General features: G+C 53.2%; 3 protein-coding genes across 6 annotated transcripts in view; 2 read left to right on the forward strand and 1 right to left on the reverse strand.

The window, feature by feature from the left end:
* PHYHD1 (phytanoyl-CoA dioxygenase domain containing 1) overlaps positions 1-15,332 on the forward strand; it is a 17,189-nt gene extending 1,857 nt beyond the window's left edge. Inside the window, exons 2-12 of one of the 3 annotated variants that reach the window (XM_080667871.1) lie at positions 3,237-3,320; positions 5,976-6,134; positions 9,021-9,096; positions 9,225-9,272; positions 11,039-11,094; positions 11,180-11,242; positions 11,845-11,866; positions 13,754-13,882; positions 13,980-14,096; positions 14,713-14,839; positions 14,940-15,332. In XM_080667871.1, the coding sequence (XP_080523997.1) occupies positions 3,288-3,320; positions 5,976-6,134; positions 9,021-9,096; positions 9,225-9,272; positions 11,039-11,094; positions 11,180-11,242; positions 11,845-11,866; positions 13,754-13,882; positions 13,980-14,096; positions 14,713-14,839; positions 14,940-14,985 (876 nt within the window). In that variant the 5' untranslated portion in view covers positions 3,237-3,287 and the 3' untranslated portion in view covers positions 14,986-15,332. Of the gene's footprint in view, positions 1-2,128; positions 2,170-3,236; positions 3,321-5,975; positions 6,135-9,020; positions 9,097-9,224; positions 9,273-11,038; positions 11,095-11,179; positions 11,243-11,844; positions 11,867-13,753; positions 13,883-13,979; positions 14,097-14,712; positions 14,840-14,939 lie in introns of those variants that run through there. The other 2 variants (XM_080667872.1, XM_080667873.1) reach the window with 2 other exon arrangements.
* Positions 15,333-17,430: 2,098 nt separating this feature from the next.
* DOLK (dolichol kinase) lies at positions 17,431-19,748 on the reverse strand. The gene has a single exon (XM_080668685.1). It carries the CDS (start codon positions 19,429-19,431, stop codon positions 17,815-17,817), a length of 1,617 nt encoding a protein of 538 aa, XP_080524811.1. The 5' UTR covers positions 19,432-19,748; the 3' UTR covers positions 17,431-17,814.
* A 60-nt stretch (positions 19,749-19,808) lies between these two features.
* The window catches only part of NUP188 (nucleoporin 188), a 44,817-nt gene continuing 39,225 nt past the window's right edge, over positions 19,809-25,400 (forward strand). The window contains exons 1-2 of one of the 2 annotated variants that reach the window (XM_080669618.1): positions 19,809-19,878; positions 24,187-24,241. In XM_080669618.1, the coding sequence (XP_080525744.1) occupies positions 19,847-19,878; positions 24,187-24,241 (87 nt within the window). In that variant the 5' untranslated portion in view covers positions 19,809-19,846. The remainder of the gene's footprint in view (positions 19,879-24,186; positions 24,242-25,400) is intronic. The other variant, XM_080669619.1, reaches the window with a different exon arrangement.

The raw sequence follows: 25,400 nt of genomic DNA on the forward strand, positions 1-25,400 counted from the left end.
GTGGGGAGACCTCCCCTCAGCTCCGAGTCACCGTTTATTGGGCCCCTACAAGATAACTAACTGCTGTTCTCACCGCCCGTGGACGGGAGCCGGACAGAGCACCTGCTGGTGTTGGGCGTGGGCCCGGCCATGGGTTCCACAGTCAGCACACGCGCTGTCGGCCGGGTGCCTGTGGTTGGGCCCTCATGAGCTTTGCTGCAGGGTGGAGGGGGGGGGGAGCGGGGAGGGCACCGAATGGGAGCCACTTGTCTCGGGCTGTGTCCCAGTGCCGTCGCCTGCAGGAAGCTGGGCAGATGCTTTCCTCCCGTGGCCTCCTCACCCTCATCTGTACAACGGGAACTTCCTCCCTGCGCTCTCCTAGGTTCCTGTCATCCCAACAGCCAGTCCCCAGGGCTCGGCAGAGGCAGGGCTGAAGTGACCCTGGGCCCTCAGTGACCTCGGGAGCCTGCCGAAGGTGCTGGGGTCAAGGGCAGAGGCTTAGGGCTGCCCTCAGATCTTAGCGCTGCTATTCTGCTGTGAGGCCTCCGTTTCCTTATCTGTGAAAGGGTGGGGTTGCAGGATTGTCTGAGGCTGACTCATGATAATGATGCAGGTGGGGGGGGGGGGCGGGGGGGGTTGGTTCACAGAGGGCCTTGCAGCTGGAACCCAGTAAAGGACCTTTTCCTCTGGACCAGTGAGGCTTGTGCTGGGCGGACATGGGGGCCCGGGGGCAGGGGTCTTTTAGTGAAGAAGAAAGGGCGTTGTGTCTGACCTTGGCCTTAGTGATGAGGCCTTGGGCACCTCCCCTAGCACAAGCCAGAGTCTGTCCTTGCTCCAAGGGCTATAACCTGCCCTCCCCACCCCAGGTAACCTCAGGACAAAGGAGCCAGGGCTTTGCTTCCTCTCTGTCCCTGACATGGGCTGTCTGACTGGGAGGCTGAGCAGCTGGGCCTGGGCCCCTCTAGGGCCCCACCTGAGTCTCTACTCCATTGTGAGTGGAGGGCTTCCCCTCACTCTGGTCTGGCCACTCCCTACCCTTCCATGCCTGCTCCCACCCCAGCGTTGGGGCCGCCCAGTGTCCAGAGCAGAGTGTGATCTGGAGCTGGTTAGCTTTTGGAGAAAACAAACACCACCCACCCACTGCTCAAAACCTGAGAAGGCCCCAGCCGGTTTTGCTCAGTGGATAGAGCGTTGGCCTGTGGACTAAAGGGTCCCAGGTTTGATTCCGGTCAAGGGCACATGCCTGGGTTGCAGGCTCGATCCCCAGTGGGGGGCATGCAGGAGGCAGCTGACCGGTGATTCTCTCTCATCATTGATGTTTCTGTCTCTCTCTCCTTTTTCCTTCCTCTATGAAATTAATAAAAATATATTTTAAAAAAAATTTTAAGTAAAACAAAACAAAACACCTGAGCAGAATAAATGAACAAATCTCAGGAGATCCAGTTCCTCCCCCTCCCCCCTCCGCCAGGATTCTCCACTTAAAACCCAGTGGTTGTCTTTTCTCTGATTGCAAGAGCAGTTTGGAACATTTTGGGGGAATTCAAAAAATAAAAATGCTCCACATCCTACCCAGAACAGCCCCGCTAACCTTTGGTGAGTAGTTGGTAGGCATTTACTAAGTGCCAGGCCTGTGCCAAGCTCTATTAGCGGTAAAGTATTCGTCTTCCTCCTTACAAGAGAGGGACTTCCGTTATCCCCAAATTATAGGTGGGGAAAGTAAGGCTGGGCATGGATGGAGCCCAGGCTGCCTCTGAGGTTCCCAGGGGAGCTGTTAGGCCCTCACGATGGCCCTCACAGTGGCCCTCACTGCACTCCTGCACGTGTCCATCCGCTGGGTGGCTGCATCGAAGGGGCCAGGCTAGCGAGTGAGCCGAGTATCTCCCATATGGTTCTGCCACCTCCCCTCCCCTCCCAGCCTAACCCTGCAAACAAACCTCTTGTCCCTCCAGCCCCCGGAGCTCCTAGGGAGGCTGGGGCCAAGCAGCTGCTCCCACTGCGGTGGCCCAGGAAACAAAATTTGACTCTGGGCCAGGGCTCCTGAGGGCCAAGCTGTGTCCCTGCACTCACTCCCGAGACACTCTGTCCCTTGGCCATTCAGAAAGCATCATTTCAGGGAAGGCCAGTGGCCGGTTTTTCAGGAGCTGCAGCCAGAACGGCCCTGTGTGGGGCTGAGCAGGGCTGGCTAGAAGGGTGGGTGTGCATGCTGTTACGACCCCTGGCTGCCCCTGTGCCAGCCCAGCTTGAGACACCAAGCTCCTTGGGCCTGGAGGTGGGGAACAGGAACCGTGGCTCTCCCTCATTCTGAAGACCCAGGCCCCCACTCTCTAGCCTCTTCCTCCTTTAAAAAAATTGTTTTTATTGATTTCAGAGAGGAAGGGAGAGAGAAATAGAACCATCAATGATGAGAGAGTCATGAATCAGCTGCCTCCTGCACCCCCGCGCCCTTCCCACACACACACACGCTGGGGATCAAGCCCGCAACCCAGGCATGTGCTCTGACCGGGAATTGGGGAATCGAACCATGACCTCCTGGTTCGTAAGTCTACACTCAACCACTGAGGCATGCCAGCCAGCTGGGCTACCTCTTCCTCCTCCTCAGATTCCCCCTAATCTTTTACCTTCCTGTTAGCTGCAGACTGATCTACACACTCCCTTCCATAAACCTCCCAGGACCTGGAGTCTCAAGCTGGGCGGGACCCAGACAATCCCCTGAAGAGACCTCTTCCACCTTCCACCTTGGGATGCGAAGCCAGCCAGGGCCAGTCTGGTGTGCCCGTCCCCCAGGCCTCCACCCTCCCTCCCCAGGCCTCCGCCCTCCCTCCCCAGATGATGCTGGTGGTCCTGGGGACTTGGGTCACAATTAGTGCTGGCACCTGGGCTGGCCCTCAGGTGTCCTCTTGTCTGCCCAACTTTTTTGCCCAGATACCTCTTGAATTCAACTTCTGGGCACCTGTAAGCAGCCAGCCCCGGGGGGGGGGGGGGGGGGGAGGGGGGCAGTAAAAACCTTGAAGGAGATCAGAAAGGGTTAATCCTGGATTAGCTGGGAAGATGGACCCAGGATGTGGGGCTGCCACAGAGGCAAGGACCCCTCTAGGCACAGAAGTCAGAGGAAGCCTGAAAAAACTGGGGTTTAGGCCCAGGCTGGTCTGGGGTGGGGGTGGGGCAAGGATTGAGTTTTCTCTGGGCAGGGAATGGTTAAGTCCTCTGGGCCTCCCAGGCTCTATCCACTCTCCCCTCCTGACCTTTTTCCTCTCCAGCCTTGGGCACAGCAGCAGCGCTGAGAGCCACCACCACTCAGCCTCGTCCTCATGGCCTGCCTGAACCCCGCGCAGCTCCGGAAGGTAGGGGCCTGCAGGGTGGGGGCAGGGAGGATTGTGTAAGAGTGGGAAGACCCTCTGGACTGGACGGAAAGTACCCCCAGTCCCGAGAACAACCCCGTCCCCTGCCAATTTTCAACAGGAAACTGAAGGCAGGGTGGTCGATTCCCCCCATGATCTCCAACTTCTGAACACAAAGCCTGGGCATCCAGACCACAGACCCAGGGTGGGATGGGAATGTGTGCATATGTGACCGAAACCCATAATAAGGCGCCGGGATCCGCCGGTCCCGGGCTGCCCAGATCTGGGCCTGTGATTCGGGGGCGGGGCTGGCCCGAGGTGATTCTCTCAGAGCCATGCTTGGGTGCCAGGGTCCAATGTACTTTAAACACAAAAGCCTAGCTCATGGGAATTAGAGAGACACAGTCTTTTAAATAACACCACCCTTGTCGTTTGTTCCTGATAAGAGAAAAGTGCAGAAAGATACAGAAGGGCTCAAAAGAAAATTTAAAACCACGCCATCAGTTCTTACGCGGACACAATATTTTGGTATACAGCCGTAGTATCTTTGTAAGGTCCATGGTGATAGCTAGGAATTATTGCTTATTGAGCCCTTGCCATATGCCCAAGTTCTCACAGTGGCTAGGATACTCATTTGCATTTGGCTTTTTTTTTTTTTCCATCAGGAACATATTTCCATGTCAGTAAATATTTTTCTACCACATGATGTTTTTCAGATGTTGTGTTCCAGGCAGACCGACCGTACTTGGTTGAACAAATCCCTTTGTGCTGAGCATTTAGGTTATTTCTGATTCATTGCTGTCACTAAACAAGCCTCGGTGAACACCCCCACACATTCATCTTTGCTCCCCTGTTTGATAATCCTCCGACTTCTTTTTATTTATTTATTTTAAATTCGCACTCAAGAATATGTTTAGAGAGAGGAAAGGAGAGAGAGAGAGAGAAATATCAGTTGGTTACCTCCCAAACTCGCCCTGACCAGGGATCGAACCTGCAACCGAGGTATGTGCCCTGACTGGGAATCGAACCCACAACCTCTTGGTGTACTTTGCTCCAACCAACTGAACCTCCCAGCCAGGGCCCTCCAACGTCTTATCTCAAGAATGCTAGCACTGTGTCTGCCGGATCACGGGTCTGCACCATTAGCTGCGGATGACCCAGTTCCCAGGGGGGTAGTTTTCGGCTTGATTCTGAGATGAGGATTAAGTTTCCATCGTGCAGAGCTGCCCAGAGACTGAAGGGCCCATGGTGGGTGCGCACAAATGTCCCAACACCCTGTTGTGCATGGAAGGCAGAACTGAGCATCCGTGGAGGAGGGAATGGGGGTCAGTAATTGGAAATCGGACATGTCACGGGGGTTCAGGAGGTGACTTCCAATGCCCCTATTCAGGCGACGACTTCATATCTGCAAGCAAATGTGCAGATACTCTTTCCTATCTCAATAGCCTCAGAATGAGAGGACGGGGGGCAAATCAGAGCAAGTCAAGGGTTTTAATGCCCAACTGCACTCATGCCAAAGCCCAGCGCCTTGCGTGGCCTGGCCCCTGCCATCCTCCCACCGGCCTTCCAACCCTCCCCCACTCTGCCCCATCGGGTCCCCATTCCTCACGTTTCTGTGTTTCTCTCTGCTCAGGGTTTCACACATCCTGCTCCCTTCCCTGGAGTGCTCCTCCCTGTCCCTCCCGCTCCCATTGTCCTGCTGGTCCCTTTATTTTATTTTTTTAAATATATTTTATTGATTTTTTACAGAGAGGAAGAGAGAGGGATAGGAAGCTAGAAACATCGATGAGAGAGAGACATCGATCAGCTGCCTCCTGCACGCCCCCCACTGGGGATGTGCCCGCAACCCAGGTACATGCCCTTGACTGGAATCAAACCCGGGACCCCTCAGTTCGCAGGCCGACGCTCCATCCACTGAGCCAAACCAGTCAGGGCCTGCTGGTCCCTTTAAATGTCACTTCCTCAGGGCTGCTGCCCTGAGACCTCCCGTCCTCCCCATCTGGTTTCCATTAGACCCTCCTTCCTTCAGTTCCAGAACTGCCCTCTTCCTCCTTGCACTCAGCAGTTTGCTCCCGTGTGTGGCCTGTTCCCATCAGCCTCCTTGGCTTGACTGGAAGCTCCGGGAAGGCAGGCATCCTGGCTGGTTTCTTGTTACTGAATCTCCAGCTACTAACACCGTGTTTGGTACACAGTATGTGCTCAATCAATGATAACACAAATGAGGTTATATTCCCCTGTGATCCAAGCTGACTGGACCACTGGACGGGGAAGGGGGACACCTTGCCTTTCCCTTCCTCCTTCCGTCATTCCAGAGAGAGGAGGGGAGAGGGAAAGGGAGAGAGAAACATCGACCAGCTGCCTCCTGCGTGCCCCCCACTGGGGATTGAGCCTGCAACCCGGGCATGTGCCCTGACTGAAAATTGAACCCGTGACCTTTTGGTTCATGGGTCAACACTCAACAGCTGAGGTACACTGGCTGGGCCATTCCAGCCAATATGGATTGCTCCTCACTGGGGGCCGAGCACTGTGGCCAGGGTGGGGACAGAGCAATGGACAGGACACTTGGTCCTGCCTTCACATAGTTTGGGGGAGAGGTCCAATCAGTTCTCGTAAAGAATGTCTGAGGGCGGGGAAGCCTGAGCCCCTTCCTGCCTGTAGTTCCAGGAGGATGGATTCCTGGTGCTGGAAGGATTCTTGTCTGCAGACGAGTGTGTGGCCATGCAGCAGAGGATCGGTGAGATAGTGGCCGAGATGGATGTCCCGCTCCACTGCCGCACAGAATTTTCCACCCAGGAGGAGGAGCAGCTGCGAGCGCAGGTAGGTGCCTGGGGCAGGTGAAGATGCCCTCTGGTCTTGGATGCGGGCTCAGTCCCCAGCCAGAGCAGCAGCCTGGAGGCCCTCGGCTCATTCTGAAAACAAGCCAGGCCCCAGCCTTCCATGTGCCAGGCTCCAGGCTAAGTGTCCTATATGCATAGTTCCTCCATTCCTCAGCGTGAATGTACAAGGCCAGTAATATTGTCCCCATTTGACAGGTGGGGAAAATGGGGCTTGGCCCAAACCATGGGATTCTAACCCAGGTCTGTCTGGTACCAAATCCATGCAGTTCACTGCTCTGCCCTTTTCCTCAGTAGCTCTCCAGTCTCAAAGGGCCTCCTGGTGGCCAGGGACCCAAAATGAGCCAAGTGATTCTAATGTGCCCACCTGTGTAGGGCTTATTCCCCCCGTGAGTCTTGGAACTCTGCCCGTTTCCCTCCAGTGACCTAATACCACTCAGTCCAGTTTGAGATGGGTAAGTTGAGACTTGGGGATTCGTCCACGGTTCTCTACCCAGCCTCCCAGCCAACGCTGTCTGTGGTCCAGGCCCCCTAATGGGCCTCACTCACCCTCACGCTGAGGAGCTGCTGCCACCTGGTGGGCACAAAGGGAATCACAATGGCCGGAGCCATGCTATCGACGGGACAGGGACTTGAGGAGGAAAAGGGTTACAGGATGCTAATTTCCTCTAAAAGGTTAGTTTCATCTGTCAGCACTCCAGCCTTCTACTTGGGGAAAGCAGAGACGGGGTTCCTGTGTCCAGTGTCACATAAAGGCTCCCAGGAGTGAGGGGGGCTAAATCCTGTGCTCTCCAAGCTGCCTTCTGAGAATGCTAGGACGGGAGAAGCAAGTGCATATACTAGTATCTTGGCTTATAACGCTCGGACGCTTGCGAATAGGTCGGCACGGCACCTGGCACTCAGTAACCCCCCAGTATTCACTACAGATCTTGTGAATGACTTTGAAATTAAAAAAAAAGATGAGCCCGGCCGGTGAGCTCAGTTGGCTGAACATCATCTGTGCACCAGGAGGCCGCTGGCTCCATTCCCAGTCAGAGCACACGCCAGGGGCTGTGGGCTTGATCCCCAGTAGGAGGTGTACAGGAGGCAGCCGATCAGTGTTTCTCTCTCATGGATGTCTCTCTCTCTCTCCTTCTCTCTCCCTTCCTCTCTCTGAAATCAATAAAAACATTAAAATTAAAAAAAGTTGAGGGGGTGTCCTGTCCGGTTCTCCCAGCTTACCTCCTCCACTTCCCATTGTCTTTGAGTTATGTTACAACTCTAAGTTGTACAGAACTGGTAACGATGCACATAAGATAATTGTCTATAGAAATGGATATGAACTGGATCTAGCAGAACGCAGTTATTATTCAGTGCCTGAACTGATTACAGTTATGCAGAATGCACTTATTGCCCTGACCGGTTTGGCTCAGTGGATAGAGTGTTGGCCTGTGGACTGAAGGGTCCCAGGTTCGATTCCGGTCAAGGGCTTGTACCTTGGTTGTGGGCACATCCCCAGTAGGGGGTGTGCAGGAGGTAGCTGATCGATGTTTCTCTGTCATCGATGTTTCTAACTCTCTATCCCTCTCCCTTCCTCCCTGTAAAAAACCCAATAAAATATATATATATTTTAAAAAGAATGCACTTATTGCCCTGTAGATAGGTCAGTTTTGCATGCATCTATAAATTCGTTTCAGCATTTGTTATTGTCCACATGTGCGCGGTTCAGGGAACGCTCATGGATTACTGAGTTAAGTAAAAATCTTTCACACATTTAGCATCATTACCTTCAATATCATTAATATCAATTATGCTTCCCTGACTTGTTTCCCTCCTCCTGATCCTGGTGTAGAGGAGCTAAGAATGTTAAAAACAACAACAAAAACAACAACAAACCTTTTACTTTTCAGTGAGAAAGGCTTTGAAGGGGCCATGTAGACACATGGAAAGCAGGGGCAAGAACCCACGTGTGGGGGTTGGTGCCACCCCACTCCACTCATTTGCCGTGCAGAAAGGTAGGGAGATGGCGGCCAAGGGTGGCTAAAGCCACAGGAAAACATGGGACATCTTTCTGGAACATCATTTTCGTATGATGCTAAGAAATTGGAAACATGATATTAAAATTAACAGGGAGAGGTTCTTAAGAACATAGGAAAAGAATAGTGATCGCTCATATTTATCAAGCATGTAGCCATGCCCTGGCGGAGTGTTCTCTATCTAGCAGCAGTAACTATAACAAAAGCAGATACATGTCACTTAACGGCACACCAAGGACTGTCCTAGTGCTTTGTATATACCTGCTCATGATCCTTACAGCCCCCCAGGAGATAGGCGCCGTAATAGCAACTGTATCTTACGAGGAAATGAAGCCCACAGAGGCTCAGCAACGTGGTTATAGTCACACAGCCAGTCAGCGGCAGAGCTGGGATTTAAACCCAAGTATTCTAGCTCCAGGGCCTGTGCTCTCCCCTGCTAGAAGATTCAGCCTCTACCTAAAGCCTCCAACAATCCCTGGAGGTCAGTTCTGTTATTACTCCCCTTTGCAGAGGAGGAAACGGATGCTCTGAGAGGTACCACAAGCGGCCCCAGCCTATCTGGGCACCAGGCCTGTTGGATTCTAGCGCCTGTTCGGAATCACACCGTATCGCGGTTGAGTCATGTGACTTATTAAGAGGTTTCCAAGAAATGTCATGCTTGTAGATCCCAGCTGTGCTCCCAGGCCCTTGGGGTTGCCATTCACTTCTGCCTCGGTGGGCAGGTTTGGGGAGCACCGGGGGGTCGCTAGCCCTGTGGGCGGGAAGCATGTGAGCCCTCTTCCTTCCTCGCCAGGCCCCCCTCTAACCCCGCGATGCGATGCTCTCTCAGTCCCTCTGATGTCCCCCCTCCGCAGGGCAGCACAGACTATTTCTTGAGCAGTGGCGACAAGATTCGATTCTTCTTTGAGAAAGGCGTTTTTGACAAGAAAGGTTCGGAGCTGGGGCCCTAGGGGTGGGGGTACTCTGGACTCGGGTATCTGCCCCCAGGGTGGGGGGGATGCTACCCAGGGGAGGCTGGACTCTAGCTTTTCAGCCTGTACCCGTTCCTTGTGCCGCAGGAAATTTCCTGGTCCCCCCAGAGAAAGCCATCAACAAAATTGGTCACGGTAAGCAGGCTCCTTGGGGAAAGGACCTGAATAAACTGAGGCCTGGGGGTTTAGGGGCGTTACCCGAAGCTTGCAGTAGGCAGTGGCCCAGCAAGTGGCATTTCTGACGGCAGCGCCCCCTGCTCCTCTGCACCTTGTGATGCTAATCACATGGCACTGGGAAGGGGGGTTCACAGAGGCGCCCCCCCCCCAGTTGGGCATAGGCACACCCCTCGGCTCCCCTGGCCTGGGGATGATCCAGGCCCTGGGCATGGGGCTCCTGGGTCCCACTGCTTCCTGGAGTCTCCTTAAGGAGCACCTAACCTGCTGACACGGTCCCCGTTCTGAGACCCCAAACCAAGCTGGGAAACGGGTGTTTCGGTTTTGGCTTGGTTTTCAGTATGCGGCATTATCGTTTATTTTGTAGACTGCTTATTACTGTTCTATTTTCCTCCTCACTGAGAAGATGTTTTTGTTGATTTTTAGAGAGAGAGGAAGGGGGAGAGGGAGAGAAACACTGATGTGAGAGAAACATCAATCCGTTGCCTGCCATACGTGCCCTGACCTGGAATCGAACCCCCAACCTTTTGGTGTATGAAACGCTCCAACCAACTTAGTCACCTGACCAGGGCTATATTGCTTATTTTTAAACTTGAAGTTATATCATCGTAGTTTTGTAAAAAATTGTCATAAGCCCTAACCGGTTTGGCTCAGTGGACAGAGCGTCGGACTGCGGACTGAAGAGTCCCAGGTTCGATTCCGGTCAAGGGCATGTACCTTGGTTGCGGGCACATCCCCAGCAGGAGGTGTGCAGGAGGCAGCTGATTGGTGTTTCTTTCTCATCAATGTTTCTAACTCTCTATCCTTCTCCCTTCCTCTCTGTAAAAAATCAATAAAATATATTTTTAAAAAATTGTCATAAAATACATAAACTTTACCATTGTAACAGTTTTGAGTGGCATTAAGTACATTCATCCCTCACTTTTTAAAAATTGAGGTATAGCCCTAACTGGTTTGGCTCAGTGGATAGAGCGTCAGCCTGCGGACTGAAAGGCCCCAGGTTCGATTCCGGTCAAGGTTGCGGGCACATCCCCAGTAGGAGGTGTGCAGGAGGCAGCTGATCGATGTTTCTCTCTCATCGATGTTTCTATCTCTCTATGCCTCTCCCTTCCTCTCTGTAAAAAAATCAATAAAATATATTTAAAAAATAAAAATAAAAATTGAGGTATAATTGACATATAACATTTCACACACACACACACACAGACAGACACACACACACACACACACACACACACACACACACACACCCTGATTTTTTGTAACAACATAGCCCGTAATGAGAGGAGTGACTGAGTGCAGGCCCTGGGCTGTGGTTGCATGAGTTAGCCCTGCGAGTCCTAGGCAGCATGGGGGCAGGGCGGGCCTTCTGGTCCCATTGTGCAGAGGAGGACACTGAGGCTTACAGGAGAGAAGCCACATAGAGTGGTGGCAATACTGTCACCACGTGATGGGCCCCTGGGAGCCCTTTGTCCTCGGAGGAGTGGGGAGTCAGGGCTGGAGTGATTCTCAGATGTCTAGAAGGTCAAGAATAAGGTCATGGGTGGAATGGGACCTATGATGGGGTGAGGTTGTCTGTGGGGCCCACTCCCTGGTTATAAACAAGCAGAAAGCTTAATGCACACAGAATCGGTGAGAATGAGGCCTGGGTCTGGATGGCCAGGGCTAGGCGTGGGGGTGTGTGTCGGGGCTGGGGATTGGCCCATCAGCCGACCTCTGTCCTGCAGCTCTGCATGCCCATGACCCTGTCTTCAAGTGTGTCACACACTCCCCCAAGATGCAGGTGAGCAGAGGTGGGGGCGAGGGTGGGTGGATAGGCCAGAAGTGTGTGTGGCTAGGCTGGCAGTGTGACCTCTGCCCCCTTCCAGGCCTTGGCCAGAAGTCTGGGCCTCCAGATGCCTGTGGTGGTGCAGAGCATGTACATCTTTAAGGTGAGCTCCCCGGCTTCCCCAGGCCTCAGTTTACCCTCTGTAAAATGGGCAGAATGCTCATACCAAGCCCCTCCTTTTTTGGGGGAGTCAAAAACGGCTTCCCAAGTTATTGTTCAGTTGGGGGAAGAACATGTAAAATCGGTCTTCTCTGGCTAAGGCACCTGGCATTTAGTTGGTGCTCAGTTAAAATGTGGTGGTAGGAGGGACGGGGATCCCTAGGACTACCTCCTCCCTTTGGCTATTGAAATGCTCTGCTCCCAGCTTTCAAGACCCCACTCAGTACCACCTCCTCCAAGAAGCCTTCCAGCTCCCTTGGGAAGAGGGACTGGCCTGGGTCCCGGCCTCTATGGCTGCCCCTCACCTCTGCCTCATGTCCCGTTAGCATGTGCATGGGCAGCCTGGGAGTGCCCTGTAGGGCAGGGTGGTTTTCCTCTTTGCAGCCCTCCAGGGCCTGGCACACTGTAGGTGCTCGATAGGTGGGTGCTGATGGGAAATCCTTGGAGGTAAACGCCTGCGCCAGGGAAGAGCTTCCCACAAACTCAGAGCGGCCTCTTCCCCCCTGCCCTCCTCTGGTCTCACCTGGCCCTTCCTCTCTCTTGCAGCAACCTCACTTTGGCGGCGAAGGTGAGCCCAGAGCGGGCTGTATGCCCAGCAAAGGCCATGGCGGGAGGTCTGGGATGTTGCTGGTTGCTGGGTCTTCAGAGGGAGGGAAGGCACTTGCCGCGATGTCCGTGGGCCAGGGAAGAGAAGCCGCCTCCCGGTCCTTCCTGGAACAGTGGATGGGGGGCATCCTGGAGCCCCGAACCTGAACGCACTCCTCGCTGGTTAAAACACAGATTCCCGGGCCCCTTCCCCTGAGATCATGAGTCAGTAGGGCTGCCAGGGCCTGGAGTACCGACTCAGCATAGAAACGGATTAATTCCACCCCCCTACAGCCCCCCTCGTGGGCCGTCATCCACTTCTGCTCAAACACCTCCCGTGACGGGGGGCCCACCCCCTCACAGGCAGCCCATTCCTTTCTTTTTCTTTTTCTTTTTTTTAATATATTTTATTGATTTTTTACAGAGAGGAAGGGAGAGGGATAGAGAGTCAGAAACATCGATGAGAGAGAAACATCGATCAGCTGCCTCCTGCACACCCCCTACTGGGGATGTGCCCGCAACCAAGGTACATGCCCTTGACCGGAATCGAACCTTGAACCCTTGAGTCCGCAGGCTGACGCTCTATCCACTGAACAAAACCGGCTAGGGCTGCCCATTCCTTTCTTACATGAGCCCAAGCTGGCCTCCTGTGACCACCTCCTCCATTTGGTCAGAGGACTGTCCGTGACGATGGCCATCCCCTCCCCAAGTCCGGCACCCCGTTTCCTTCAGCCGTTCCTCTCCCAATGTTTTGGGAAGCCCCCCTGAGGACACCTTAACTTGCATTGTCTGAATTGTCCACGTGCCCCTTACAGTTTGGTGCTCGGAAAACACAGTTCCCCAGGAAGGAAGAGGAGAGGCTAGGACTGCTTCACTTGGTTGTTACCAAGACAACGGCCCTTGGGTCAGTGGTCCCCATCCTGACTGGGCCCCAGCACCGGGGAGCGGTACTTATGGACGCTGTTAGTTGCCCCCCCCCCACCCCAACACACACACTTTGTGCTCAGCTCCCCAGACTTACACCACTGGGTGGAGTTAAATAGCAGCTACTTTTTATTTTTTTGTCAATCCTCACCCGAGGATATTTTTCCATTGATTTTTAGAGAGTGGAAGAGAGGGGGAGAGACAGAGAGAGAAACATTGATGTGAGAAAGACACTAACTGGTTGCCTCCCACAGAACCCTGACCAGGCATTAAGCCTGCAACCGAGGTATGTGTCTTTGACTGCAATCAAACCCGGGGTCCTTCAGTTTGCAGGCCAACGCTCTATCTACTGAACAAAACCAGCTGGGGCCGTGGTCGGCAAACCGCGGCTCGCGAGCCACATGCGGCTCTTTGGCCCCTTGAGTGTGGCTCTTCCACAAAATACCATGGCCTGGGCGAGTCTATTTTGAGGAAGTGGCATTAGAAGAAGTTTAAAAAATTTGGCTCTCAAAAGAAATTTCAATCGTTGTACTGTTGATATTTGGCTCTGTTGACTAATGAGTTTGCCGACCACTGAGCTAGGGCAATAGCAGCTGCTTTTTATTTGTGTTTCCATCACCATTTATCCCCTCTATGTCCTCTTCCACCTCCAATTAGCAGCTACCTTTTAGCAAGTAATTACAAGTGGTATCGGCACCTCTCACACATCATGAAATCCTCCAGCAATCCCATGAGGTGCGTTAGCGTTGGGAACACTTTACAGTTTAGGAAATTGAAGCTTTGAGAGGTGAAATCTCTTGTTCTGAGTCTCCAGGCCAGGAGGTGGCAAAATTCTAACTGATCCTGGGAAGGCTGGGCCTGGAGGGCTCGCCGAGGATTGGGGTCTGGGGCAAAAAGCCCAAGGGGAGTGGGGCCCGCTCCTCACGCCCCGGCGGGCCTGCTGCAGTCTCCTCTCACCAGGACGCCTCCTTCCTGTACACGGAGCCCCTGGGCCGGGTGCTGGGCATGTGGATCGCGCTGGAGGACGCCACGCTGGAGAACGGCTGCCTGTGGTTCATCCCTGGCTCGCACACCAGTGAGGACGCCTGTCTCCCTGCCCACGCATACCCCACCCGCCGTGGGAGAGGGACCTGGGAAAAAAGAAAGACCAAAGGCTCCATCTTGGTCTGCAGGTGGAGTGGCGAGAAGGATGGTCCGGGCCCCTGCTGGCTCGGTGCCTGGCACCAGCTTCCTGGGGTCGGAGCCAGCCCGGGATAACAGCCTCTTTGTGCCTACACCAGTGCAGAGAGGTAGGCGGGACGCAGAGGGCGGGAAGGCAGGGCCCTGTGGCCCTGCCCGTGGGTCTCTGCTGGCCCTGAGCCCCCACTCACCGAGTGCTGTGAACTCACTGGACACTGGGCAACCGGGAAGCAGTGGATTAACACCAAGTCTCCCAATCAGACTAGACCCCGGATTCTGCTATTTCTGGGCGCTTTGGGCAAATGACTGAATCTCCCAGAGCCGGTTTCTCCAGATGGAAAGTGGGGAAGCTGGTGAGATGTCACACAGAACCTGTGTGGTACACAGCAAGTGCCCCAGATGCCAGCTCCTAGTGCCCCCCCTCCTTTTGGAAAAGGGGAAACTGAGGTCCAGCTCAGCCCTCACTGGCCAGATCCCAGCTGACCAGCCCAGCTCTGCCTGGTTCTGCAGACACCACAGAAGGATGCCCTTGCAAAAGCTGGCCAAGGGCACAGGCCCCCCAGAAGGGACTGGATCCCCGGGAACCCACGTCCCACAGCACAGCCACAGACCCCGGGCAGGCTGCAGGCCCTCATGATGAGAATGGATGGGGAGGTGAACAGGCCACAAAACTGCTTGAGCCTTACGGGGCCCGTGTCCCTTCTTGACCTGCTGCGTCCCTGCCAGGGGCTCTTGTCCTGATCCACGGAGAAGTGGTGCACAAGAGCGAGCCGAACCTCTCTGACCGCTCGCGCCAGGCCTACACTTTCCACCTCATGGAGGCCTCTGGCACCATCTGGAGCCCCGAGAACTGGTAGGTGGTAGGGAGGGTGTGTCCCAGTCCCCTAAAGAGGCCCTGGAGCTGGGGGGAGCGGTGATTCTGACATCTCGAGGTCATCTCCTGTCTCCTGCAGGCTCCAGCCAACAGCTGAGCTGCCCTTTCCCCCACTGTACACCTAAAGGCTCCTGCAGGCCTGGGCACGGGCCCCTCCCGGGAAGCTGTGGCTGCAAACACCAGCACCTGCCGACCGCCCAGCTGCAGCGGGAAGTCACCTCTCTCCTCCTGAGCTTTCCTTCTGCCAGTGTCTGTGCCCCTTGGCCCTGCAGACAGGCGGGCAAGAGGAGGTGGCAGCCGGGCAGCGGGAACCCTCCCCGCTGCCCCAACACAAACTCCCTCTAGAGGCGGCCTCTCGGCTACAAAAGGGTTCTGGCCACTCCTCTGCCAGCTTCCTCCTCTTCTCTCCCCTCAGACAGAACACTTACAGCGCAAGGCATTGAATAAAAAGGACTTCCGAAGGCAGCTTCTCAATTCTTCTTTCCCAAGCAGACAGGTTGCCAAAACGAGGGCCCTGCTGAAAACCACCCCACGTATCCCAGCCCTGCCTGGTGAGGTCTGTGGTTTTCCTAACAAGTCACGTTTATTGGGCACTCGCTCACTGTGCCAAGAGCTTCACCTGCTGTGTCTCACTGAGTCCTCACCCCGATGGACCTTTGAGGTAGGAGCTCTTACCATCCACGTTCACAGGATAAGTGACCCGTGCAGGTCACACAGCTGTTGAGTTGTTCAGGAGCTCAGCCTGCGCTCACCTTGCGGAGGGGGAAGACTATCAGGGCTGGGAATCTAGTCCCAGATCCTGGTCCTGGCTCTGTGACCAAACACCTTCCTCACCTCAGGCCACGCCCTTCCTCTCTCTGGCCCTGACCGAGGGCCTCCAGGGGTCCCTCCTGCTTGGGATTGGCTGGCAGGCAGCCAGACCTTTTGCAGGAACAACTACCAAATCCAGACCCTGTTTAGCGGGGGTCTGGCCTGGAGACTGCAAATCAGGGGCTGCAGACCACAGATGTGCTTTGTCTGGGCCTTGGAATTTTTATTATTTAAAAAATATTTTTATTTATTTCAGAGAGGAAGGGAGAGGGAGAGATAGAAACATCAGTGATGAGAGGGACTCATTGATCGGCTGCCTCCTGCACGCCCCCTACTGGGGATCGAGCCTGAAACCCGGGCATGTGCCTTTGACCGGAATTGAACCTGGGGCCCTTCAGTCCCCTGGCTGATGCTCTATCCACTGAGTCAAACCAGGTAGGGCTCCTTGATATTTTTATAAAAATTTCTTAAAATTGAGCGATTTCACAAAACAATAAGATTTCTAAGCTTCCTTGAAAGAACAGGTCAACAGCACTGGGCCAGTGGTCTAGCATGCCGACAACTGGCTGGAGCCGACCCCTTGGAGACGCGTGCGCTCTCTGCATCCCACTTCCCCTGTCCTCCGTCACTGCATCACCTGCCTGGCCTCGGTGGCCGTAGGAGTTTGTGCCCTTGTTTCCAGCCCCCGCTGTATGCATGGACACGCCAAGGCACAAAGGACAGAGCCCTTTCCCAGGACCACAAGGAGGCGAGGCAAAGTCGCTGCCCTTCCCTGATATTTTGCCACCTCCTGCAGCCAGCAGAAGGGAGTCTGAGAGAAGGGAAGGGTTTGTCAGGCCTTTGAGCCCCAAAAGAATGTCTCAATACTTTTCTGAGGGAAAGGACATGGCAGTAATCCCACAAGCTCCCCAGAGCTTCAATCTGGCGTCTGGCCTTAGTGGGCCCAAGTTCTCATCTCTTCCTGCTGGCCCCTCCCTGCCGGACTGGGTGAAAGTGGGGAGAAGTTGCTTCTCTTCCCCCAGCCCTTCCTCACATGCAACAAGCTCTTCCTAGCCCACATGGGAGAGACCACATGCATTTGGCTATTTTCCTTTGGGTTCGTCTCCAAATAAAGCCAAGGTCACTCTGGTCTCCAAGCATAACCAATAGAAGTACAACCACTGGCTTGCTGGGAGGACTGGCCTTGGGTAATGATGCACTTTCCCTTACTGATTGCTTATGATGTGTGGGCCCCGGGCTGGATACTAGACACACCTCACCTCATCAGATCCTCACAACACTCTGAGGTGCAGGCTCTTATTCCCATCTTGCAGAGAATTGAGGCCCAGAATGGTGAAGCCAGTCACACAGTTAAGAAGTGGTACACAGTTAAGAAGCTGCCTTGACCAGTTTGGCTCAGTGGATAGAGCGTCGGCCTGCAGACTGAAGGGTCCCAGGTTCGATTCCCGGTCAGGGCACATGCCTGGGTTGCAGGCTCAAAACCCAGTAGGGGGTGTGCTGGAGGCAGCTGATCAATGGTTCTCTCTCTCTCTCCCTTCCTCTCTGAAATCAATAAAAAAAAATATATATTTTTAAAGAGAAGTGGCACAGCCAAGGACTGACCAGTTTAGTTTGACACAGAGCCTGAAGTATTAACCATTATGCAATATGGCCTCCAGTGTCCACTCCGGCCCCCTCTGAGGATTGCAAGATGAGAGGCAGGGCCCCATCGCACACACAAGTCGAGTTGTTGCACCATCCTTTAAGCACTTTTTAAAAAATATATATTTTGATTTCAAGAGGGAGAGGCAGAGGGATAGAAACAGCAACAATGAGAACCATTGATCAGCTGCCTCCTGCACAACCCCCCACTGGGGATCAAGTCCACAACCTGGGCATGTGCCCTGACCGGGATTCAAACTGTGACCTCCTGGTTCATACGTCGACGCTCAACCACTGAACCACACCAGCTGGGCTGTCTTTTTGCTTTTTAATATCAGCAAAACTAAAAACAGGAGAGCTTTAATTTTTATTTTGAACCTGAATCAACTGAAGAATCAAATCTGCTTCTCAGCCCTTGCCTCTTTATGCCCAAGTGGCTGGCTGCTGTGGGGACCATTTGTTCTCTCCATGTCCCCGTTCCCATCATCGCTGATGCACGATAGCTAGGCCATCAGCAATATCAGGAGATAGAGAGGCAAAAGGAGATTGTCTATCTGCATAGTGTATGCTTCTAGAAGGGACACTGTGCTGATGGACCCCAAAATCCAAGCGTAACTGTGATTTATGTCCACTTGATTGTCAAAGATTAAGATGAGAGCTACAGAAATGATCTGGGCAAATATAGATGTCATGGTCCCCTCGAACGTCTTTTTGGTTCCGGGCCAGCGGATTTCCCCCATGGTGCTGCCAAAGATGGAGGCCATGGTGTCACCCACACCCACAGCCAGGACGCCGGCATAGGGGACTAGGGCTCTCGCTCCTCCCAGGCTACCGTTCTCTGTACAGGGTCTGGGGATCAGCCAAATGGGAAGAGACATGCCCAGGAGTAGGTAGATGTGTGTCAGGATGAGCGGTCCGCTGTCTCGTTCATCCAGGAAGAGGGAGAGGAGGCTGCGCAGAGTGTGGCCCAGGGGCTTAATGCGGAAATAGCGCACATACTCTAGAAAGATGAAGACTGCCAGGCACACAGTGGCGGCCACGTAGAGCAGGTGTCGGTCAAAGATGATACCTGGGATGTAGGTGGCTACCACAATGAAGTGGAAATATTTCCGGGTAATGGTGGAGGCCTGGTGCTTCTTGGATTCAGAAGATGACCGCTTGGCATTCTGGTACAGTACCACCAGGCAGGCAAAGGTGGCCAGCAAAGACCAGTAGGCTAGGAGGTAGATGCGGGTTTCCGTCTGGAAGAGGAATTGCAAAAGCCAGAACAAGGGGTTCCTGCGGATGAGCCGATAAAGCCAGGGCAGGGCCACGCCAAGGCCCAGCACACAGGTCATAAGGTGGAAGAAGATGGAGGAGACCCAGGTACCTGAGTCCATGAAGACAAAGAGGGAGCTGAAGATGATGCCCATGAGGACCATCCCTACCACTGCCACCAGCAGGAAGAAGTCCACTGGGTCTCCCTGGCTTTCCACCACAGTAAGAGAGCGCTTGATGAGCTGGTTGAGCATGAAGCTGATGCCGCCCAACACCAGCAGTGCCTCCCCAGGAGTGAAGCAGCGGGGAAGCAGGTACAGCAGAATCATGTTGAGGTAGACGAAGATCAACAGGACCTCCAGGACCTCGATGACCTCGCCCACCCTCAGTGAGTGCTTCATGATATACGTGATGACACATCCAGCCAAGCCCGAGATGACACAAGTGTTGGTGGGCAGGGGGCGAGTGATGCCCAGTGCTAACACCGATGAGAAGAGGGACACTGCCATGCCAGTGGCTGCCACCACAATTCCAAAGCGCTCGAAGTATGGGTTCCCAGCAGCCTGGCAGCGTTCCTTCATGACCAGTCCGAGCAGAGGCATGACCATCGAAGCGGGCAGCAGACCGCTGTTGGCGGACATTCTGAACTGAAAGACAGCGCTTCCCTGCTGTAGCAGCCGGTCCCACTTGTATTGGACGTAGAAGGCCTGCACCGCGAGGGCCACGGCGCACCACGAGTATCGGTCCATCACCACTGCGTGAATGCTCAGCACCACGGCGAACACCACTGCCGCCTCGCCCAGCACCGACCCGCTCAGCGGAGCTCCAGTCTCTGGGGCCCGGGGCGCGCGCTGTCGGGTCATGTCTCTAGACCTGGGACCCGGACAAAACGGGGTGACTAAGGACGCCTTGGACTTTGAGCCCCTCAAGCCCTGTCAGGCAGAGAGCCGCAGCTTCACGCGGCCAGCACCTTCTCTCTTCGTTCTCCAGCTGCGAGGACGCAAGCTCCACTGTAGGGCACTCTCTGACGCCTGGCAGCTGGTGCCCGGTCACCCTCCACCATCTCCCACCTACTGCGCAGAAGTTGCCACTCCGCTGTCTTCATCACAGCCTCGGTTGCCTTAGCCGCGGGATCTTAACCTCTCTCGGAGGTCGCCATCTTGGCTCCGCCCCGCCGTCACGTGACGCAAAGCCCCGTCCACGCGCCCGTTTGGAGGCGAGCGATCACGTGGGCACGGCGCTTGGGGGCGGGGCGGGAGCGCGCGCGGGCGCGCGAAGATGGCGGCTGCCGCCGGCGAGCTGTGTGTGAGGTGCGGAGCGGGCCGAGACGGCTGGGGTGGCTGTGAGGCGTGGGCTCGAGGCTGAGTGGAAACGGGGCGGGAGTAGGGAGCGAGATGTGGCGGCGGTAGCGGAGCGAAGCCCGGCTAGGTGAACGGGCGCCGAGACGGGAGGCGGTTACGTCCAAACGGTCCCCGCGCTCGGGGATCTGAGGCGACTTCTCCAAGAAGGGGGCCGGTGCCTCCAGCCCTTCTCTCGGCGCCGGCCTCCGATCAGGATCCTCACCCAGTCTCTTTCCCTTCCTTCCCTCTCCCCAAGGGCGCGTCCCTCGGTCCCCCACCACCTCTCCACCGCGCTTCCTCGTCTGGCGTGACGCTCCTTCGAGGCGCGACGGGGCGCTTCGCGGTCGCCCGGGGGAGCCCCCATTCGCGACCCTGGCGACGCTCCCCGGTTCCCCAGCGCTTCGTGTGGCGCCGCGCCACCACCTGCAGTTACTGCCCTCTTTCCCCGCGCAGCCTTTCATTCATCCATCTATTCATGTTCTCAGGCGACGATTCCGTCAGCCGACCAGCCCAACTCCTGCAAGAGGTGCCAGGCACCGCACGGGGCTCCGGGGACCAGAAGATGAAATATTAAAAAGAAACCGCCCTTGTAGCGCTCTGACTAGCGCAGACACTGGGGAGGCGCGTTCCGTGCGCCGCGTTCCCCCCCTCACCACGCCGCGAGGCGCTAATTTACAGCTGACTCACAGCCCAGCTCGGGACTAGGCGAGGGGGAGACGCGGGGGTTCCCACCGGAGCCGACGCGCAGCGTTCCTCTCCGTCTCCGCGGTGCAGCTGGAAGGCTCCCATGCGCCCTACCACCCTCCTCAGAGCACACACCCCTGGCCAGCCGTGTCCCCCGCTGTTTCCTGGCCCGCTGTGGCCTTAACCCCCAGGAGAGCAGGTGGCAGGCTCTCGGCACCGATTACTGACGGACCATCTTCTCTGACCCCCCCCCCCCACCACCTGCCAGCTGCTTGGACTGCTTTGGGGCTTGTGAGGACCAGTTTGCTTTTTCCTCCTCTGCTGCTTCCCGTCAGCTCTTAGCGACAGGCAGCGTTGTGGTCACTGCGACCTCCTTTTCGTAATCATTGTGGAGCTTGGGTGAAGTTTAGCTCCTGCAGGGTGAGGCGTGTTCTTAAATGAGAGAGAACAAGGGAAGAGAAGCGCGGGTTTGCATGAAAAAAAAAAAAGTGCTTTGATCATCCTGGGAACCCTACCGAACTCGTACTTGAAGACAGAAGAAATGACTCAAGGACTTGAGACGCAGCTCTGCTCAGAGCCTGTGTCAGGAGAACATCCTTCCTAAATAATAAAAGCCTGATACTGCTAAGTGGCCCGGCCACCGGCTGCTCAATCAAAGCGTGCTATGCCAATAATATGCTAAGGCCCCTCAACTGCTCGCTATGAGACGGGCACTGACCACCAGGGGGCAGACGCTCCCACCGGTACGTTAGTTTGCTGCTGGGGTCCAGCAGATCAGGACGGGGAGACAGGCCAGACACGCCCTGGAGCCCTCCCACGGTGTACCCCCACCCTCCATCTCCAACGTTTCTCCCCGGCCCGTGCACTGGTGGGGTCCCTCGGCCTGGCCTGCACCCTCGCAATCCAAGACCCCTCCGGGGATGTTGGAGAGCCGGTTTCGGCCGATCCTGCAGGCCAGGCTGAGGAACCCCACTGGTGCACGAATTCGTCCAGCTTCCATCTGTTTGAAATGCCTAAAGATCTGGACTGAGAACACTTTAATTTTCTATTCCTGGTGCCTGCTGATATGCACGTGACTTCAGACAGGCCACCTTGCCAACCTGGTTGGTTTCTCCAGATGTGAATCCTTTTTAGAGCAGTACTGAGGTGGCTCTGAAGCATGAGGAAAGCCATGTGAGTTGGCAGAAGTCAAACATGGAGCACTCTTAGATCAGTCAGGCTTTGAGGAGGTCAGCCAGGGTTTGGCACAAACTGCGTTTGAATATTGGCATTTTGGGGTATCATGTTTTTCAGTTAATGTGTTTCTAGATGTCGGAATGGTGTACCTGTACTAAAAAAAATGGTGTGAAAAGCTTTCTGCTGTGCTTAAATCACGCAAGAGAGATGAGTCTCATCTGTGGAGTCAGAGTATCCGTGGGCAGTGACCACTTTCTTTTTTGTTGTTAATCCTCACCTGAGGAGATATATATATATATATTTAGAGAGTGGAAGGGAGGGGGGGATTGCTTGGTTGCCCCCTGCATGCGCCCCGACTGCCCCGATCAGGGCCGGGGGTCGAACCTGCACGCCAGGTACATACCCTTGACCAGGAATCGAATCCTGGACCCTTTGGTGCCCCGGCCAGTGCTCTAACCACTGAGAAATGCAGGCCAAGGCAAGCAGTGACCACTTTTGTTTATTATCTTCATGTGGAATATAACTTTCTCAAAAGAACTACTCAGTAGTAGTAGGTTGGCTGTGTCTCAGCTTTCTACCTAAAGGACGCAGTTGTGGAGACTATTATTCCTAGCCTCCCAGAAGTGTTCACCCAACGTTTTCCAGTGACGTGGATCTCTCTAAGGAAGATAATTTCCAGTTTCCATGGACTCCAGCTCATTTAGGAATGGAGTTCCATGTTGTCTGCTAGAACATTGGCCTGGAAGCCAATAAAAGTTAACTTTACCCTTCAGGCTAGTTATTTGATTTCTGTTCCTTAGTTTCTCCTACAAATACTTAGCGCAGATATATTTATGTAAATAAATGAGACATGATAGCACATATTTTGTTTATGAAAATATATATAGAAGATGCTTCCCTGAGTCTTTGTCTTGGACGTCACAGTTCCAGCCAGGTCTTGTGTCCTGAGAATCACCTGCTTTAACCTTCAAGTCCCTCTTTGAGGTGAAGTCTTTCATTAGTCCGTGGATCACTTCCCAGGGATCTCTCTCTTCTCTGACTCTCTTTTTGTCTTAGAAGATCATATTCCTTTGGAGTGTTTGTTAGGACTAAGCTCTTCATTACTTTCTACGTTTTTGCTGTTTGTGTAATGTGTGCTTAACATCCTTTGTCAATCCCAATACCAAGTGTATGAGCATCATGAAGTTCTAGATTTATTTGTATTCCCATTATTTCTAGACCAGTAAATGTGTAGGAATTGAGGAACCAGTAACATTCATTTCCACAAGGATTCCCTTCCTATTAAATTACCATTTTCTCTTTTATTCTGCCTTCTCTTGGCACTTCTGCAGAGACTTGTTTTTTCTAACTTTTCTCTTCCAATTAGATTACAGGTCTAAAAGGGACTTACCCTCCTTCTTTGATAGTCATTCATCAGCATGTATTTTTGAGCCTCTCCTATGTGCCAGCCACTGTATTATGGGTATGGTATGCCCTTGTAGGACAGAAAGCTCCACCTCAGTCTTTGCTTGTAGGATGAATTCTTTGGTGCACCTTGAAGCAGCGTAATGTAATGATTAAACTCTGGAGTTGTGCAAACCTGGGTTCCAGCTCTGGCTCCATTATATATTGGCTTTGTGATGTTAGGCAACTTAACCACCCTTAAACCTTAGTTTTCAGAGGAAATACTGGGGATGATAACAGTATCTGCCTCATAAGTTTTCATATTCAATAAGTCAAGGTGTTCAGTGCCTGACAATTACAACTGCTTAATGTTGATTCTTGTTATGATCAAATACTAACTTTCTTTCTTTCTTTTTTTTTTTTTTAAATATATTTTATTGATATTTCACAGAGAGGAAGGGAGAAGGATAGAGTGTTAGAAACATCGATGAGAGAGAAACATCAACCAGCTGCCTCCTGCACACCCCCCACTGGGGATGTGCCCACAACCAAGGCACATGCCCCCGACCGGAATCGAACCCGGGACCCTTGAGTCCCCAGGCCGACGCTCTATCCACGGAGCCAAACCGGTCTCGGCTAACTTTCTTTCTTTTTTAAAAAATATTTGTATTGATTTCAGAGAGGAAGGGAGGAGAGAGAGATAGAGACATCAATGATGATAGAGAATCATTGATCAGCTGCCTCTTGCACCCCCCTACTGGGGATCAAGCCCGCAAACAGGGCATGTGCCCTTGACCGGAATCCAACCTGGGACCCTTCAGTCTGCAGGCCGACGCTCTATCCGCTGAGCCAAATCAACTAGGGCTATATTTTAGTTTTTTAATTTTTATTTTGAACATCAAACTTTTAAGAATATAATAGGGTTACTGTCCAAAATTTTAACGAATTGTTTTGTACATTGAGCTTTTTGCTTTAGAGAATAGATAAAATAGCTGTGAGATAACTTAGTCCAGTCTGCTTTCTGTCATTTTTCAGGAGCAGTAGAGAACTGTGGACAATTCTGCTTGGAAGGTCCGCTCTGAGAGAACTGGTAAGTGGTGGTGTTCTTGAGTGGATTCTATGGATCTTTGTGCAGTTTGTATTGTGTTTTTTTAAAAGTGCCTTCTCTTTGAAGTAGGAAGTAAACACATTTTTTAAATTCTAAAACTTTATATATTTCTTTTCTCTGCTGAAATGTAGTGTGTCTATTTATAGTCTCGCTGCTAAAAGTTTTCTAAATCTCTGCCTTTCTTTGTTCCTTAGTGATTCCTTTTCTGAAAAGATAACAGTGCTGCTTGATTGGCTACTGAGGGTCAGGGTACAAATACTGTTCTGCTACCTCAGGCTAAAAAGATTCTCAGGCCTTTTCTATCTCATACTTTGCCTTTTCTCCCTTTTCCATTTAGATAGCTCCTTAGGTCAGAGAGGCTGTGGTTTCTAGGACATAATAATTTTCAAGTATATAATCTATAAAGGACAGTTCTTCATATTGATCCTCTAGTGTTCTGACCCTGTGAGGGTAAAATGTTAAGATGACATTCAATTATTACTATTGTTGTTGTTATTGTAATTAATAAAAGGAATGTTACATCTTTTTTAGAGCCTTAACATTTTTTTTAAAATACATTTTATTGATTTTTTACAGAGAGGAAGGGAGAGGGATAGAGTTAGAAACATCAATCAACTGCCTCCTGCACACTCCCTACTGGGGATGTGCTGGCAACCAAGGTACATGCCCTTGACCGGAATCGAACCTGCGACCCTTCAGTCTGCAGGCTGACGCTCTATCCACTGAGCCAAACCGGTTAGGGCGAGCCTTAACATTTTTTGATATGCCTTCATCTGATAATTCCACTTCTAGGACTGCATCATTTTTATTTATTTTTTGTTATCCTCACATGAGGATATTTTTTCCCTTGCTTTTCAGAGAGAGTGGAAGGGAGGGAGGGAGTGGGGAGAGAGAGACAGAGAGAAGCACTGATGTGAGAGAAACACATTGACTGGTTGCCTCCTGCATGCACCCCGACTAGGGGCAGGGAGCAAACCTGCAACCCAGGTGTGTGCTGTTGACGGGGAATTGAACCCACGACCCTTTGGTGCATAGTCTGATGCTCCAACCACTGACCACACCGGCTAGGGCAAGGACTGTATCTCTTAAAAGAAAAGAATCCTGAAAAGCTTTTGTGCACAAAGCTCTTAACCATAGCATT

This window comes from Plecotus auritus, assembly GCF_963455305.1.
Source record: "Plecotus auritus genome assembly, chromosome: 5".
NCBI lineage: Eukaryota > Metazoa > Chordata > Mammalia > Chiroptera > Vespertilionidae > Plecotus > Plecotus auritus.

What these genes read in the sequence shown, in the direction of transcription:
- DOLK (XM_080668685.1), bottom strand. Translation starts at nt 19,431, where the DNA reads ATGACCCGACAGCGCGCGCCCCGGGCCCCAGAGACTGGAGCTCCGCTG.